The sequence below is a fragment of the Rutilus rutilus genome (genome assembly GCF_951802725.1).
Source record: "Rutilus rutilus genome assembly, chromosome: 1".
Lineage (NCBI taxonomy): Eukaryota > Metazoa > Chordata > Actinopteri > Cypriniformes > Leuciscidae > Rutilus > Rutilus rutilus.
The window spans coordinates 58,211,810-58,231,573 of NC_140209.1; the positions used below are offsets into that span (position 1 = coordinate 58,211,810).

Consider the following 19,764-nt stretch of genomic DNA (forward strand, 5'->3'; position numbering starts at 1 on the left):
ATCACATTCACAGCTCAATCTAGTTTTAATAACTCTTTTTATTAATTATCGAACACATCTTGCAGTTTGATAATAGTAGACTGTGTTTTACGACAATCATTGATCTAGCTAATTTAGAAGTTAGAGGGATATTTTCACCGCTGGAAAGGTGAAAGTGTATTTAAATGGGGTCATTTATGTAGTAGAAATGTGAAATTATTTTGTGAAGTTGTGAAGTTGGAGCCTTCTAGACTGAGAAAAGCCAGAAAATTTATTTTTGGCTCATGTGGATGAAAGACAACAACTCCCAGAATGCACTTGCTTCGCTGCCCTACGAGGCCACTCCCAAGCCACGCCTACCGGTTACAGAGGGCAGTATCGGGAGAAATGATACAACTAGGCTACTAGTCGACTCGACACTGAAAAGACGCCGTTTTATCGTGAGATCCCCCATGGCTGAATGAAGCGATGCAATTCTAGCTGCGCATAAAAAAATTCTCTGGGTTTTTGAGTCATCTGATCGGTCTTTATAGAGACCACCGATCAAACTATATCAAGCTAATATCGGCCGATAACGATCGGTGCCTGATCAATCGCAGACAGACAGTATAGAAAGGGTAACAAATAGGGATGTCCCGAGCCGATCCCAAGGGTCGGTATTGGGGCCGTTTTAGTGTTTTGTTTTTTTTACCTGATTGGTATCGGCTATCCTAAGCCTGATCCTTTATTTTACGTCTGCTGTCACGCAGGTGTTGAGCTGTAGGTGGCGGTATGCATGCACTTCAAGTGGGTTTGCCAACCGCCATTAAAAGGAAAAGAAGAAGCTCAATGTGTGTGCGCGTGAATGAGGGGTGCGTCTCAATTAGCTCCCTAACTTCCTAGGTCATGAATTCAGGCACTGCTAAGGACAGTGTGGCTCACTTACACATTGAGACACTGTTTGCTCTATTTTCAGCGACATGACAACTTCCTCATTGAACAACAGCAGAACTGATATCTGTCCGACATTATTTTAATGTTATTAAAAATACATTTTGATAAATACTTTGCTTGTTACATAATTATCAAGTCAATTATTGCCTAAATGTTATTTATATTATGTTCATTACCTGTCTAGCGATGTACGTTTCTGACATGCAATGAAATAAGTAGTGTAGTGAGTCGGCTCACGTGAATTATGTTACGCCCTTCTAAACTTCCGTTAAGGGAACATAGTGAGCATCGATGCTCCCTGGTTTTCGCGGTGCATTGTGGGACTTTTTAGGAAGCGAACGTTTCAGTGCACTGGTAGTATTCTGCGATTGATGCAGCCCTAAAATGGCCGACTCCCTGATGAGCGCCCTGACTACTGAACTAGGAAGCTGATTGAGACGCACCCGAGGTCTCTCTTAGCGCGCCACACACGCACTTTTATAACAAATTACACTGGAAAGTTATTTATTTTCTGTTTATTTTTATCTGCCATCAGACTGTCCGAGACTTCACCGCCATAACCGCGTTGCTATATGTGTTGCGTCTTGCTTGCTCGGACTTGACTGACAAGTAAAATACAATAAGTTTATAAAATAAGAAGTTTACATCAGTAGTCCCATATTCTTAATTGTGACCATTCTAACATTGTAACAGATTTTTAGATCAACACATGTCTTTACAATGTGTGTATATATATATATATATATTTTTTTTTTTTTTACGGAGTATCAAATCATCATAAGAATGATTTCTGAAGGGTCATGTGACACTGAAGAATGGAGTAATGATGCTGAAAATTCAGCTTTGATCACAGAAATAAATTATATTAAAATAGAAAACCATTATTTTAAATTGTAATAATATTTCACAATATTACAGTTTTTCTGTATTTTTGATCATATAAATCCAGACTTGATAAGCAGAAGATTCTTTCAAAAACTTTAAAAATGGTAATGTTTCCAAACTTTTGACCGGTACTGTATAGGCCTATAAATGTATTTACTGTAATTGTTATATAAGAAAAAAATGTTTTTTTTTTTTGTTTTTTTTTTTACATTTGAGTTCCTGCCCCTGATAAAACTCTCTGCACATCTCTGTATAGATTGGATTGATTTTAATAACTTTAATGTAGGCCTACTTGAGGTGTGCACCAAACACTAGAAAATACAAGTATCGGATCGGGGCTCGGTATCGACAGATACTCAATATTCAGTTCAACTCTGATGGGAGGCACAAAAAACTTGATCAGGACATCCCTACCCTAGTAACAACAAACATTATTTATCATGAGTGTGTATATATATATATATAAATGTGATATTCTGTAATAGTGTACAGTACTCTAAATAATTATTTAGAAATGTCACTCGCTGCTTTGCAAATCTATTATTGAAACTATAGTGTCCAACAAAATATCATAGTTATTGTTATATTGTCTAATTGATTTTATATATATATTATATATATATACACACACACACACACACACACAGGAAACTATTACGCAATGTTTATTTTTCTTTACAGTTTACTATCATTCTGTTCTAAAATTTTAGCTTTACACCAGTGCACGAATACAGCTACTTTTATCATAACATCCTTTCTTTTTTTTTACATTTCTAAAATAATGTGGCCTGGGGACTCAATAATGTGCTGCTAATAAACTGCAAACTTTATAAACGTTTTACCACTGAAGGACGAAAATTGTATATATTTAAACATGATATATAAATTTGATGAATCACATGAATTACTGATGTGTTACACATTATATAATTTTCTATTTTATTTTTTAAATGTAGCATAAATGTCTTCAAAAGTTGTATAAATAAAGTTTGTGGCAGGCTGCAAAAAGCAAAACTGAAGAAAATATTAATAAAGTACCATATAATCATGTAACATGATATACATAACTGCACTACCGTTGATATTTGCATAACGTTCAATTTTCATGTTTAACACACCCCGTCCAGGGTCTCTCACTTACACACGCACACATTACGACGGGACTGTCAGATATCACACACACAATAACACACAGTCTTAGCAAACCAACATCTAATTAACCACGAGCGCACCAAACAAGGCAACAGAGGCTCAGTAAAATATATAAACACTCTATATTTGGATTCCGGGTCAGTTAATAATAGATGTCCCGTCTGAGTGTGAGTGTGTGGCCGCGTCTCAAAAGCTATCGAGCTGCCTACCAAGACAACATTAGTGAGGAATCACCGTCACAGACGCGTTCCGCACGTACAAGTTCCATCGTTCGATTCAAATGTTTGACCGGGTCGAATGGAACGCGCGATTCGAACGTTCAAAATCCGGTTCCGATGGACAAAACGTGATGTCTAGGAAGGCAGCCCGCTAGGTTTTGAAACACAGCCACTGTGTCCGTTCAGAAAGAACAACAACAACTGCGTGTGTTCCGCCACATCAACGCGAATACTCACAATCAGCCAAAGCGTGCAGCGAGATTTAATATATGATTACATGACGTTGATGATAATTATCGATCACTTCTACATAAAAGAGGAAGATAATAAAACGCGTATGCCTTCTGCGATGATCGCTGCTCTCATGGCCTTGAGTTCCAGCCGCCCCCGGACACACACACACATATATATATATATATTCACATCATCCTGCAAAATTTACAAAACTATCTTTCCTGAATCTCACTCTTATATACTCTGACTCAGCACTTATGCGTCTGTGCGCGTGTGTGTGTGTGATGATCAACACGGATGTGAAGTGAAGATCGCAGTTCCACGCGAACATCTTTAGCTGCTAGTCAGAGTAGCGCAGCTGCGATCAGGCCTTTTCATCATCACATTAATCGTGCTAATGCGCGCCGCGATACCTCGCCTTCCGACGCGCGTGTTACACGAGCTGACAGCCGCGTGTCGATGGCGGGATCGACGGAGGAGAGAGCCGAGGAGGGCGAACGCCGCGCGGCAGAAAGGTGTTGGAGGAAGTCTGCACTTACCTAGCTTTACTTTCTACGCCATCTTGGATCCACTTGTCAGCTGTCGCAGTGCATTATGGGTCAGATATTTCTGCGCACCGCTTCCTGCCAGCACTCGCTCAGAACCAACACACACTCACACACACACACTGCAGGATTCACGAAACATTCTTAAGAATAAAATTCTTCTTAACTGCTATTTTCTTTGTATTTTCTAACTTAACAAACAAATTTTGTATTCACAAAAACTTTCCTTAAGAATGTCCTTATCTTTGCTTTTTAAGGTTGACAAAATTTGGTTACACTAAATTGTGCATAATTGCATCATGTAATTACATGTACAAGTACATGTAGTTGCTTAATATTACTCAGTACTTAAAGATATTGCACTGTAACAATGACACCTTAAAATAAAGTGTAAAAGAAGGTGACGTAGATACATTGTTACTCAAATAAGTACTGTGTAATATTACTTAACTAGGCTACATCATGTACAGATAGGGTTTGGTTTAGTTACTTGTAATTCTACATAATTTACTGTTATTACTATAGTAAGCATGTGTAGTAACATGTAACCTTATAATTGAATCACAATACCCAAAAATTAATAAGTATTCATATTCCAGAAAACAATCTTCATAAAAATCATCGTAAATAACTAGTTAAAGTCAGGATAACCTCCAACCTGTCTTAAATCCCCAAAGGAACAATCTTACCAACTTCTTGGAATTTATCTTAAGAATTTTCTCAACTTCTTTCTTAAAAGGATTTTTTGTGTATCCGGCCCCATGGGGGGTTCTAACATTTTTATACCCAGGACGTTGATTATGAATCTTTTTTTTTTTTTGAAAATATCTATCTATCTATCTATCATCCATCCATTATCATCCATCCATTATCCATCCATCCATCCATCCATCCATCCATCCATCCATCCATCATCCATCCATCCATCCATCCATCCATCCATCCATCCATCCATCCATCCATCCATCCATCCATCATCCATCCATCCATCCATCCATCCATCCATCCATCCATCCATCCATCCATCCATCCATCCATCCATCCATCCATCCATCCATCCATCCATCCATCATCCATCCATGTCTGTCTGTCTGTCTGTCTCACTTCTATCTATCTATGTCTGTTTGTCTGTCTGTCTGTCAAGTGAGAGAAATAAAATAATTGGCATACATCTACAGATTTAAATGTTTATTTAGTTTTTTTATTCACTTTGGTGCTATTTTCACAAGGCGTATACATTTTCAAAACTCTTAGTGCTAATATCAAACATTTCAGTTAGTACAATACACAAAATCACAAAGTATCTGTTTCACAACACAAAATAACGGTTTCATCTAATCATTTCATTCACAGTAATAGTGATTAGCATCTCTTCTCGTTCAGTTTAATGCATTTGTCTAGTATTTAATCCATTAATTAAGAATTGTGTACATCTGTAGATTTCTACAGATATTGATTCTTTCTATAGAACTTTTTTGCAATTTCCGATATGTATAACCAAATGTAATGGATTTGTTTCACATAGGCTAAGTGATTTATAGATAATAACCACCACTATGTTCAAAGTGTGTGCACACGGCACACGCATGTGTGTGTGTGTGTGTGGGACTGAGAAATTAGAGTCAAAGGGAGAGGAAACAGTCAATGACTGTATACTGTATCAGATGGAGCAGAGATGCATCAGTAGAAGATGAGAAAGATGTCATCAAATACATTTTACATAACAGTAAGTATATGGCATGTGATACTGATTACCATGGTAGAGACTGACACATTACTGTAACTCTCCCTTATAAAGGAGAACTACAGTAGTTTCAGTCATATGTGAGAACATTTACTGTGTTGCCAGCAAACTCTAGCACAAAACCTCATGACAGTTTTTTATTACTTCATCACACCATTTGATAACACTCTAGATATATAGCATCATGGATTAAATTACATAAATTAGGTAATGTAGGCTACGTGTATTTTCTACTGTACTTATTTCAGGAACAAGGCTGATTTGAAACATGTATCTTGCATTGTTTGCTGTTGAATGAACTGATTGTTAAAAGTACTAAACCGAAATAAGATCACACTGTTGTGTTTCATTGATTAAACCTAATGTTCTCATTACATATTACAATAATCTTGTGTTTGAAACAATTATAATGTGGACTGAAATGTGATGAAAGTATTGGTCAGGTTTTGAAAGTATGACTAGCTGTGTGCTTTTTGTACTAAGAGTTTTGAAAATGTACACCTTACTTGTGAAAAAAGTACCAAAACGAATAAAAAAAACCCTCAAAATCCCATTTTTTATTTTGTATTACTAAATACTGATATTCATTTATTCACAGTATCTTTGCATGTTATATCACAAGACATAAACGTGACACAGCTCAGATTAACCGTCCACAAACTTTTTCGCTGTGTTTATTGCAGCGGCTGGTGTGTGATGTTTACAGTCACTAGTGCCGCCTTTCGGTTGAAGGCGTCATTGACCGATGAAAACATTGTGATGCGTTGCGCCACACACACTGCCACAGTGAGTGTGTCTTTCTCCTTGCAAACTTACCATCCCGCGTTAGCGCAGCGGAGGAAACGACAGCTGCACAACATCTCTCACTAGATTAGAAGAGGAAAACAATGCAATAACTCCAGGTGCGCCGTGTTTACTTTGACATTTACTCAGAACAACGCTATATCATCTGTGCGGAGCGGGACGGGACAGGTGCACGGGAAACAGCGGTTCATTAAAGAAGACGAGAGCATATCCGCTTCATTTTAAAGTTTAAAAAACCCATAAACACCGGGACGCTGCGACAATCGTCTTCTCCACTGGATTTCTGGCGTGTTTCCCTGCGCGTAAAAACGCACGAGCATCTGCAAATTCCAAGAGTGAATTCATTACAACATCACAAGCCGCGCGCGCGCGCGCGAACGAACGCGAACGTTCACTGCAAACACAACGGCAAGAGCGTTTCTACAGAAGTGCACTGATATTTTCCATCTTTCTATGTGACAACTCGTGATTGCTTGCATCACCAGATGGCTCGATTGATTTAGATGATCACTGGCACTCGATCTAGCGTGGGAATCATAAGGAGAGGACGATGTTGATGAAGGAATACCGAATATGTATGCCACTAACTGTGGAAGAGGTAAGTGCAATAAGTTTATATTTAGCGATTGATCACTGTTATCGCACGGTGAAATGTTGGGAATGTATAAAAATACAGTTAATTCAACATATCCAGTGACTCATTGGTAAATTCACCCCCGATGACTTTTATTGTAGTTAATTTGCCTCCAAATGGCATTATCGTTTATTTGAAGGCAGTTTACACCAGTTTTTATTGTTTGCAACTTTTCCCTCTCTCCCGGAGATACAGTGCAGACATCCATAGTGAAATCCACTTGGTGGTGCTGTGGAACTTTCCATTCCCATCACTCTTTGGCCGGGATTGGAGTTGTTGTTGTTGCTCATTTAGTGTGGTTTTGACATTGTTTCAATGTACTGTTTAATTGGAAAACAAGATGATTAGGCTACTTTGATAAACTGTTCATTACAGTCATTTGGATGGGTACGGTTTTTTTTTTTATAACGAGTCATTTTCACATAATGGACCTCTTTCAGACCAGTATCATTTATGAAATTGAAAAGCCTGCTGCTGATACAGACATGGTCTTTTATTTTATAACGACTAACTCAATTTGGACTGCATTACATTGGTTCGTTGGGATCGACGGTAACCAATAACGACTTGTATTTTTCTAGACAATCAATCAATTGAAAAAAAGGACTTTAGGAATGGCTGAAATAACAACTTAAATCAAACTTGGAGCTTTGTGGTTTTAGTCTGTTAAAATTGAGCTCATACTTATGCTAGTAAACTCCTAAAAGTTGACTAAATTAACTAATTGACAATAAAAAAGCAGAAACCTCCTGTTTCAGTAGGATATATATGTAAACCTAAAGTCCCCATGAAATCAAAATTGATGTTTTTTGCCTTATAAGCTAGTTTGCTCCAAAACAAGGACAGAGTTCGCATTCAGAAGATAAATGTTCAAAACTTAGTCTATCACTTCCGCCAATATGGATCAATGATTTTGATGACATCACTCTGCACTTCAGCTTCTCATCGGATTTTCTGTCCAATCAAATGCTCTCTAGAATCTGAAGCTCCGCCCCCTACACTATAAATAGATGCGCTGAAATCGGTCACTTGTTTACTGTTTTCTACATGGTGAATGGCACATAGTGCACTGTATAGGGGATAGGGAACGATTCAGACAGTGTAAATATGCTTTCCATCGGGGCGAATGAAGTCTGGTTTCACGTTAGTGTCAGCAGCGTGAACACAGTCTGCTCAAGAGACACGATATCACAAAGCGGATCATATGATCAAATCGCCGCAGACCAGAAAACGTATCGGAGTGCTGTATTTTAAAGTGATATGGAGATTAGGAGGAAACTGTGGCTTTACAGAGTTTAACGGCTTTGCCAAATGTGATGTAAACGGAATGCTATTGGCTATTTTTAAAAAAGGGGAGGAGCTGTTCAACATGTCCCGCCCCATCTTCGTGTTTCAGTGGAAATTACGTCAACACACTGATTAATGCTGCGCGTTTCGAGGCACTTCAGAGGGCCTTTAAATCCACATAAACTATATCCTGAAATATCCATTTTCCCAGTCATTTCATTTCAGTGGCAAAAAGTGCCACAATTTACATGAATTTGTTTTGGGGATAGAAAATATCATTAGCTCAGTACAGAATGAAAAGTCTCCACCGTGAAAAGGAAATGTGTGTGTGTGTGTGTGTGTGTTAGTTATATTAGGTAAGTGTTCTGATCATAATGTCTTCATCATGGGAAACTATTAGAAGTTTCATCTCAATGATTGTAATGTGATCTAAGCATTGTAGAACTAATATCAAGACAATTTCTGTTCGCACTATGGCACCAATATAGTAGCAGATGCTTATGCGCATAAATCTGCATCTCAAATGGACTGACTGAATGTAACTGTAATTGAATGGAATAGATTTTGAGCAGAGAATATCAGATCTATCTGCGCTGTATGTGGCTTTGTGCTTTTGCAGCCCATCTGCTGACTGACACCACAGATGTGTTTTGTGTTCAAGGAAGCGGCATGTTAAACTGCATCATCATTAATATCGGCGCTTAATAAATCGAGGTCCTTTTGCATACTGTAAACAGAGTAAGCTAAACCCCAAATTATGTCCCTGAGGGAGAGGTATAAAATACAATTTTAAAACAATTAGCTTTTTTATGATGTGTTTGTGTACATGTGTGTGTTTTAATAAGAGGGAAAAGCCATCTGCAAGCGTTATGGATGATTGATTTACCTGGCAACGGCTGAGACTGCTAGTTAAAATCTGTTTGATCAATTAAAGGTCTCTTGAGGGGTTACTGAGCCGAGAGCATGATTACAGGTCAAATGACTGGTAGCCTACATCATCCCATTTTCTTGGCTCTTAGAAACAAGTGTGACTCTAACTTTTGTTGATACCCTCTATGTAAAGAGCGAACATTTAGAGGTCCTTGAGTTTGCACATTCTTGAGCGATAAAAACCTCTAAGTCAGACTTAATTAATTATTGATATATAATCATTTGTGAAAAATGACTTGCATGAGTGAAGTGATCAAATGTGAGCGATTCTCCTGAGAATTCCAGTGTTAAATTTTATCATCCAAGCTGATATGATTTCTTCATATACAGCATTCCTCAAAATGAATAAAAACAGTCAAATGCACACTGAGAATATTACGCAAACCTGCAGTAATTAAAGATGTTAAATAACACAAATGGACTTTATGTATTTAATCTCACATTATTTACCAATGTCTGTCTTACATTTACACTTATGCATTTGGCAGACGCTTTTATCCAAAGTGACTTGCACTGCATTTCAAGGTACACATTTACATTCTTATCAGTTCTGGCTTTCCCTGGGAATCGAACCCATGAACTTGGCGTTGCAAGCACCAACGCTCTACTGTTTGAGCGACAGGAAAGCCTTTGATGCTGACCTTCAGTTCAGCCATAAGCAAAAATTATTTTAGTAACCTATTATACTTTACCTAAAAAAGTAACCAAGAGACAATATTAGTTACTTTCTTAGGGAGTAATGCAATATTGTAATGCATCACTTTTAAAAGTAACTTTCCCCAACACTGGGTATTTATAGTTGAAGAACAGACAAATTTTCACATTTAAACATTTTCATACAGTTGTTTTACCACAGATTTAGGGTAGTTTTCCACGTACAGACGACACCATTGTCAAAACGATCCCCATTCACACAGATCCACGAAAACGACAAAAAACGCTGTATTCTGCTGCCAGGCCAGTAGATGGCGATGAAACGCTATATACTGAACACGTAATACGCATGTGCATGACGTCATCGTCTTCAGAGGTTTGCATTTTTGTTTTTGCCGTTGTCGTGTGAAAGAACGGCCAAAACGCATACAAAGTTTTACGTTTTTAGTTGAAAACGGTGTCGTGTAAACAGTCCCTTAGTTCACAAATAACTGACAGTCATGACGTAAGTAAATCTGATTTTCATCTACAATAATAAATGCTCAAATTTGCAATTTCTTTTCATGCTATCAATTAAAATTGAAAGTGAAACGATTACTTTTCTTCAAAAAGTATGAAGTGTGAGGAAACTTGAACATGGGAAACCATTTTAATCTCATTGCTGATTAGGAGAAAACATATAGGATATTAAAGAGATCTCATTTGATTTGACTTCCACACAGTGATAGTTGTTGCTCTTAAATATTTATAAAATATAGACTAATAGTGGCATTTGTGTTGTGTGCCAGTTATGTGTAATGGTAACTGCATCAATTGTTGAACCTCAACTATGAAATAAAAATAGTAACATCTTAATTGGGTGAGAAATTGAGCCGTGACCAGCTGAAGCCCAGGATCTTTCACAGGTGAAAGCAAACACTTTTTCTTTGCATTAATTGGACATTTTCAGCTGAAACTCAAGGCCGTCTTGATAATGGATTGTAATGACTTTCACCAGAGACCTTGAACAGATGAATCTTCACTTATCTAGGGCATAAAGGAACCTGAAGATTTTACTTTACTTGGAAAAAGGTTGTCTATGTTGTATCTTTTGTTCATGTAGTTTGAAAGCATGTACTCTAAGCGAATAATCACATGCCTCCCCTTGAGTAAAGTCAGCATGAAATAAAAATCAAACTACCTATATAAGCATATTATTGATCTTATTGTGACCTAATCATCCATGCACATGTTTGTTATTTTTTTGACGACGTTACTCTTATTTGTTAGATTTTCCTGTGAAAATGACTTTCTCGGGTGACGGATGCAGGACTTCTCCAATCATTTTGCCTGCTTAAATTCGCCCTGTAATCAATAATTGTATCCCTTAAAACTCATCTTTGATCACCAAAATGAAAATGTTTTATGTTTAATGGCTTAAAATAGCTTGAATGTAACTCTACACCCTTGCCTCAGTAAGTGTACGCAGTTCTATGAATATGCAAGTGAGCCCCGCCTCCACTCACTCACACCAGCTCAGAGATCCACTGGTTGACGATCACACGTTGATCTGATTGGTTACAAGGTAGTTTGTGACGTCAGAAACACCAGCGATTTCAAACCGTGTTTTTGAGACTGTCTTTGGTTCACTGCAGTTTTAAGGAGAAAATACTCAGCAATGGTGTCGACTTATGAATTTGCACATGGTTTGTCTTCACACTGCAAGTTCACATTCAGACCTGCCTCTATCCAATCAACAACTGATGCATAGAATCAAGTCCCCAACCTTCTCTTACAATTTATAGCAACTTTAAAGCTACAATATGTAAGATGTTTGTAATAAAATATAAAAAAATCACTTGCACCGTGTGATATATTTCCTGCAGTTGTGTACTTACAATATCCTAAAAGTTCCCAAAGATTTTTAATTTCAGAGAAATTGCAATTTTAAATAATGGCTCGTCCCTGTCCCTCTTGTCGCCTGTCAATGACGTAATATCCGCGTTATCCCTGGTTTCCGCTCGTTCTGCCATAGTAACCATGGCGACAGACGTGGACAACTGCGTTAGCGCTCACGCTGTTGTTGTTTCGTTCAAACATTATGGACATTGGCGAGCAGACTTTGGGACAAAAGGAGAACTAAACCGAGGATCAATATCAGCGTGGCGTTTTCGAGATGCCGAGAGCTAGCGTCCGCGACTAACTTCGACTCGACGAGAGACGCGCAAATGTACATAAAACTAATCAATGTTATATAGCTCAACATGATGAAAAGTTAGAATATGATCAGTATGTTATTCTAATGTTGATCTAGCTCACTGCTAGTCTCATAGACAAACTAACATAGAATAACATTATAACTTTCAACAAACTCAAATGCAGTTTAGTGTGATAGTGTAGACCAAGTGAAACAGCGCTGCGTTAGTTACCTCACAAGTTTCATTCGTCTAATAAACTGACCCTGTGTGAGTATTATTGAGCACTTGCGGGTAAGTTAGTTCGGTAGAATGAAATGTCCTTATTCCTTTACATCCGCAGGACTCGCGTGTGGCGCTGATATCTGTCTCTCATTAGCACTCGCGCCGCTTCATACCTCAGTCATGTTAAACACATCAATGTATTCACTCATCCATAAACATTATCAGATCCTTCGGCATGACGACAAGTTCCATAATTCCGCTTATGCGTCATCAATCTACGCCTTTGTTGTTGTAAGAGGTTAGCGACCCCTAGCGGCGAATCATTTCAAATTGGTTTCTTGAACATGACAATGAGTTCACTGTACTAAAATGGCCCCCACAGTCACCAGATCTCAACCCAATAGAGCATCTTTGGGATGTGGTGGAACGAGAGCTTCGTGCCCTGGATGTGCATCCCACAAATCTCCATCAACTGCAAGATGCTATCCTATCAATATGGGCCAACATTTCTAAAGAATGCTTTCAGCACCTTGTTGAATCAATGCCACGTAGAATTAAGGCAGTTCTGAAGGCGAAAGGGGGTCAAACACAGTATTAGTATGGTGTTCCTAATAATCCTTTAGGTGAGTGTATGTACCCTGTAATTTTTAAAAAGCCTATACAGTTTGTATTGGTACACAATTATTACAAAAAGGTACAAAGTGTATGTTCTCGCTAAATTGCTCCCAAATGTAAGATTGTTGTTTCATAATAGTAGAATAAGTACCCCTTAGTTCTATAATACTTACAGTATAGCCTAAATATTGTTTTATTTCTCCTGGTTGTTACCCCTTTATTCCCCAAACTTTGCATTATTATTGTTCCACTTACATGCAAGTACTTCATAGGTACACTATAATCATCGACAGCTAAGCTGTAAATTCATCTTAATTACGCAGTACTTTCCGAGCTGTAATCTAAAGCGTTACCGACTTTTTTTTTCTTCAGTGGAACACAAAAGGAGAAATTGATTCATGTATCTGATCAAAATAAAGCCACACAGGTTTGGAACGTCATGACAGAGAGGAAATATGGATTTATTTTGGTGGTGAGGATGGGCATCAAACATCACAATGCCCTGTCAGCACCATCCTCCATTTCAGCAGCATCTTCTTTTATTTGAGCACTTATTCTTGGCCACAAGCTTCTGGCTGTCAGTATCTGAAGCAGTGATGACTGGAGGGTTGTGTTGCTTCCTCCGTTACTCAGATTCCTTATGCAACCATTAGAAAGAAATCCTCTGAGCTGCATTGCTAGTCACCAGCATACGTTGTGTTGGATACCAGCATAGGATACTGGTGTCACCAATAGGCTAAACTCCTGCCAGCGTTTAAAAAAGAAATTGCTGGCTATTGCCAGCATTTTTGATTATTTTCACAAAAAATTCATGGCCAACAGAATATTTTGTTGTATGAATATCTGAACATGCAATATATCATTAGAAAGAACTGAAAAAAAGTCCTATATTGTTAAATCAACATGGTTTAAGCAACATATGTGCAACAAAGTTACTACGGTTTTGGGAAACAGTCATGAATCGCTATTTCTACAATGATGCTTTGCACAATAGTAGTTTAGCAGCGAGGTACATATTGTACAGGAAACGGACCCTTGCTCGACTCTTCTCACACAACACAAGTAAATTTTCCATCTAAGAGATGCAGAAATGCATTGATAACTATGTAGTATAATTTAAAGGGACACTTCACCCATTTGCATTAAGCTTTGTATTGTTAGAAACCCAGTCATATATTATAATAAATGTGGATTTTTCATCCATTTTTCCCTGAGATGGGAGAAATAAGGATTTAAGTGTTTTACTTCCTGCTTATTATGACGTAAAAATCATCATTTTGCGTCATAATAAGCAGGAAGTCACATTTCATTGAAAAGTGTAGAGACTACAGACACTCGTTCCTCATCTTTCCCAGGGGGCGGGAACCGCTCACGCTACAGGCCTATTACAGATCAGTGGGTGGGACTTGACTTTCTGAAAACTAAAAGCAATATCCTCCATCTTGTTTGGAAGCTAAGCTAACAGGCGCTGTGGAGACAGATGTAAAGTTATGACAATAGCGGAGGAGAGTGCTCAATATGATATAGAGGAAGAGGATTTCAGAAGTCTGATGCTTGAATCAGGTGTTTGTGGCTACCTTTACAAGCCGCATTATAGCGAAGAGCAGCCGAGGCAGAAGACCTGCCTGCCGCGAACGAGGAGCCCGGACTGGCTCGGGTTAGGGCGGACTGGTGGCGCCGGTGATCTCACTATGCAACTACGAACCGCTACGAACACAGAGATAGAGTCCGACTGTGGCAAAGAATTTCAACAATGACAACTTCTCCTGGATGAAATCTCTGAATCAGACGAGGACACGGACGTTTGTGTTGTGAATCAGACGAGGACACGGACGTTTGTGTTGTGAATCAGACGAGGACACGGACGTTTGTGTTGTGAACTATCCTAGTTTCGCACCGCATCTGACTGAACATCCAGGTAACGTTACAATGCAATAATTCACCACTTCGAAAGAAATACAAATGAAGAGTAATTCACTAATGAGTTCGCCAACTAACTAGACATTTTGTGTGAAATTAATTTCAAGCTCTGGTGGTAGCTAGCCTTGTAGACGGAAGAGTTATTTCTCTTATAGGCAGATATGCGCTTTCTGGATTAGTGGGAGTGGCTTGCGCAGCTGTGCAATGTGGTGCATTGTGGGAGTTGGTGTCTTTCATACAAATGCGTCCTGAAGTTACTTTCTTGCTTTCCTCGGCCAAGAAGGCACCAAATTCAAAATTAATTTTACATTTCGACTACATATATGACCCACTTTCAATAAAGATCAATGTTCCCATGGGTGAAGTGTCCCTTTAATATTATTATTTTTTTAAAGTGAATGGTGCTTGACTGGGAAAAACTGTTATGATGCTAGGGTGTTGCTAAGGTGTGCTTAACAGCATATTCATGCTTGCTTGCTATAGGTCATTGCTAGGCTGTTCTGAGTGTTTGTTTCCATCCCAAAGTCTTTCCAGTCACTCTATATGGCTCATTTCCAATCTTTATTCTTTAATTCTGAGATAAAATCCACAAATATATGTTAGGAGGTTAGCAAAAGTTAATTACATTCACCAATAAATAAAATGAGATCTGCCAATTAACACAAAACGTCAAAAACACAACTCAGCCTGGCACTGATTTGTGAATCGCCGCATGCATTTGTGGATTTTGAAGCATTTCTGGTGGTGATCTATTAAAATATTTATATTGCATGCACTTCTTAAAGCTCTGGTCATAATCAGACCTTTTTGTGTTCAGGTTCTTTTCATTGAAACATCTTTTCCAGCATGTGTTCTTTTTTTGTAACATATCACGGCTTCAGCTCACAGTAAATTTATTCTAAATAGATTTAGAAGCTCATAGGTCGAGCTGGAAACATCTAAAGTGATTACTTTGATCTAAATCCGTTACTGCAGGCTTTCAGCAGTGTTTCAAAGAAGACCGAGACCTGACAAATCCTGACACGCTTCTCTGTACTCACTGTGAAGACATGCACACAGCTACATGTAATGGACTGCTCATGTCAAATGTAAGAGGATGGACTGAAAGGGTTAGATGGCTACTCTGATACTTATTTCCCCCCGTTCATGGCTTGTAAAAAATCTGTGTAAAAATGGCAACTGTGGTTGCCAGAACTTTACAGTAAAAAAAATATACTGTAGCAACATTTTAAGTTTTACAGACTGAAGCTAAATTTACAGTAAAAAACCCTTATATTTCAATAACTGAAATAATTGTAGTATGCCACATTACTAAAAACTGTTTTTTTTTACCTTTATAATATACGAAGAAGGGAAATATTGAACGAGGGAGATGGATATGAAGATGTGAAATGAACAGACTGAGAACTTTATCTTATTAGATAAAATATATGTGGACAAAATTTTCCTTTGGAGACATTTGCTGTTGACAAAAGGTAATCGCAATATGTTATCAATGTCAAATGTCAAAAATCGCAATAATATGGTAAAGTATTGTGATAATGTATTGTGGGGCCTCTGACGATTCCCAACTATCTTAAAAAACACAGGTGGTAAAGAGAGCCACATGATGACTCAAAGTTCATCACAATTATGACTTGACTAGATACTAATATATAGAAATAGCCTACTAAATATACAGAAGGTGCACTGTGTCATACATATAAATACATAACATCATTGTGGTAACACGCATGACATTAAAATAAATAAACATTAAAGACACACTCTTTAACCTTCGACTCTCTAGTGGTTAAAAAACGAAGAACATCGTTTTAGTTGTGCTTCGGCTCTGCGTGACTGTGGATGAATAGGGTAACAAAAAAAGAGAGAGAGAGATTGTCCCACTGCTCATAAAACATTCACCACTAGGCTTAAGAGATATAACCGGTTTAGATTGAAAGGATCTCAAGCTGACTAGCTGAAGACGTTACTGTAGCTTTACCCATTAATGGACACTGTACTTCCTTGAAAATAAGTTCCAGCACAGCGCTACTATAACCATAATGACATGACCCTTCACAATAATGCTTTACAATGAAGAGAGCTGCATATGGCAGTTTATCTGTTCAATAAAATACTTTACTCCTGTTGAGTGATAAAAACACCATCATCTCTGCATCGCTTTTACAACATTTCAAACCCTTCAGTTCTCGCCATATCCAAACCCAAGCCAATGTTGATTCTTGTTTTATTACGAGCTCTGTCGCGATCTCTTTTTGCCAGTAGACGCTCCTCTGTTCAGCTTCTGTTTTTAAACGGGTGAATCCCCGGAGGTTCGAGATCCACCCGCTCCATGTCAACCTTTCTCACTTGTTGTTACAACTAACCTGCCATTTCCACAGAAGACACGCGTCAAAGTACCCGGAGCAACTTTTCTCTATTTATGGATATGACGAGACACGCATGGGCGAGCGATGCATGTACACAATATAAACGGGCTTGCTATAGTGAATCAGGGTAAGACAAAAACAAGTTTTTTTTTCAGAAAAACATCCCAGGATTTTTCTCCATCTAAAGCAAGTGAACCGTAGTTAATTTTTGACTGTTTAAAATCCATAGAGATTTATCCATATGACCTCAGCCAAACATAAGGGTCTTCTCTAGCGAAACAATCAGTCATTTTCAGAATTTTTTTTTCCTATGTATAAATTAAGAAATGTTCACCTTATTCCAGCTCTGCAATGTGCGTCAACCAGACGGTTGAGTTCATGACCTCCTGTGTGACGTTTGCACATTGGGAAGAACTGCCCTATAGTCAAGCATCAAGGATACGCACATGAACGGGCCATTTTAAACAATAAACTGACACACATATATACAGCAACAACCATTCAACTTTTGGATCGCACCTTCTCCACACTTGTAAACAATTGACCTATGGCTAAGCCACGCCCCCTCCACTCACTCGGACAAACAGTCAACATTCGGTAACAGGCGCTAGCGGTAGCTGCCACAGTAGGAGACATTTCACAGGAGGCAATTGATGATTTTTGGAGACAGAAAGATTATATATCATCTCGAAGTCACCAAAAGGGCCTTAACTATACATTGGAGGGTTATATTAATAATTTCATTGTTGAGAAGGTCGATGAAAAGCTTCAGCTCCAGACAAAGATTTACAGGTCACAGTGTACACGTTATAGTTTGGTGCTATTTCGCTTCAAACGCTCGCTTTATATGCGCGTCCTATTCGCTTTGGACGCGCGAATGGATTCAACATGTTCAAGCGTCGAACTAGACATGATACGTGCGAATTTGACGCTCTATTCGCGTTTGGTGTGAACGCAGCATAATGAACAGGCTGCGATGTCAAGATGGCAATGCTGGAATGAGTGTGTGTATCAGAGAGAGAGAGAGGCGCGGGCGCGATCGAACAGTGGAAACAAACTCCATTTTGTTCATACAGGACATCATTACAACTGCAAAGTGTTTAGCCTACTTATATTTGTGTAAAACACAACATTGTGTCTGGCTATTTACAGATACGTTAATGAAGCCAAGTGACATGATGTACAACGCAGCTAGAAGCTAGCCTAACGTTATGTTAGAGATGTTAAAGATGACTTACCTTAGAACAGATGTAGACATCCTTGTTTAATTGCGTTTAGTTGGTGTTGTGGTCTACCGCATAACTTAATCCAGAGCAGACACTTATCTCGGTTGAAATGTGGGTAAAAAATACACACCGTCGCCCAGCCTCTCAGGATACCTAGTGTCGGAGTTGCATGTACCCCATGCACACCGTTTGACCATTTTAAACTTAAAATGACAAGAAAAAACATATAAAAACGAATGAAAACTGACCAACTGCAATGCATTTCAATGGACGTGGAAGCAGAGAATGTCCGAGTGTATGGGTTAGCTATGCGCACTGTGATTGGCTCATCGCGTTTGAGGGCGTGGCTTAGCCATAGGTCAATTGGGCGGATTTTGCCGCTTACGTGAAGCGTGACCTTCCCAAAGTGGGAAAGTAATGAATTTTGGACAGTCAAAAGTGATCCCTTGTTCACTTGCATAAGCTGGAGAAAAATCCTGGAATATTTTCCTTAAAAACCTTAATTTCTCTTGGGCTGAAGAAAGAAAGTAGATACATTGGATGGCCTGGGGGTAGGTAAATAATCAGGACATTTGGATGAACTATTCCTTTAATAAATTGTGTTTTTGGTTTTTATTTTTTTAAATTGGGGCATTTGCTCCTTATTAGAAATAAGAGCATCAGGGAAGTATTGAGAGATGGGGGTAATGGGGATTGAGGAAATGACACCATGGAAATTAAATCACCATGGATTAATGTCACTGACCATTGCATTTCACTTCTGATGAACTGATTTGACCTTTTTACCTAACTATATCAGATGCTACTCCAGAGGAAGATAATGTCTATAATTTTTTTTTCTTTTGAACTGGCCGTGGCCCTTGAGCCTGCAGTAAATTGAAGGTCAGAGAGGTAGACAGCTGGCTTTTGTTGTATTATGAAAGAGCTCCTGCAGACCTCAATGTTGAGGCTTTTTTGAGGTCCCACAAACCTTGCTGGTGAGCACATGGCTAATGGATCGGATCGCAGTCCAGCGTTTCATGTTCGTCCCCATACGTCACGTTCTTTCGACAGTAAAGTTTCCATCGGTTGGCCAACTCCTGGCAGCCGAGATAATTTCTCAGTGGTTCCCTGTGAGAAGTATTTGACCCTAAAGCCCGTTTGAGGTCTGCCCACTGGCACCCTGACAGGAGCACAAAGGTTACAGATGAAAGTGGGGAACGTTAGTGGCGGTGCAAAGGCAAATATAGCCTG

General features: G+C 38.7%; 2 protein-coding genes across 4 annotated transcripts in view; one reads left to right on the forward strand and one right to left on the reverse strand.

Annotated features, from left to right (window-relative positions):
- Positions 1–4,038, reverse strand: part of helz (helicase with zinc finger) — a 60,286-nt gene extending 56,248 nt beyond the window's left edge. For all 3 annotated transcript variants that reach the window (XM_084402881.1, XM_084402880.1, XM_084402879.1), the window contains exon 1: positions 3,941–4,038. The gene's annotated coding sequence lies outside the window, so the exon portion shown is untranslated. The remainder of the gene's footprint in view (positions 1–3,940) is intronic.
- Positions 4,039–6,913: 2,875 nt separating this feature from the next.
- The window catches only part of pitpnc1a (phosphatidylinositol transfer protein cytoplasmic 1a), a 100,638-nt gene continuing 87,787 nt past the window's right edge, over positions 6,914–19,764 (forward strand). Inside the window, exon 1 of the mRNA XM_084403031.1 lies at positions 6,914–7,092. Coding sequence (XP_084259157.1) covers positions 7,045–7,092 — 48 coding nt within the window. The 5' untranslated portion in view covers positions 6,914–7,044. The remainder of the gene's footprint in view (positions 7,093–19,764) is intronic.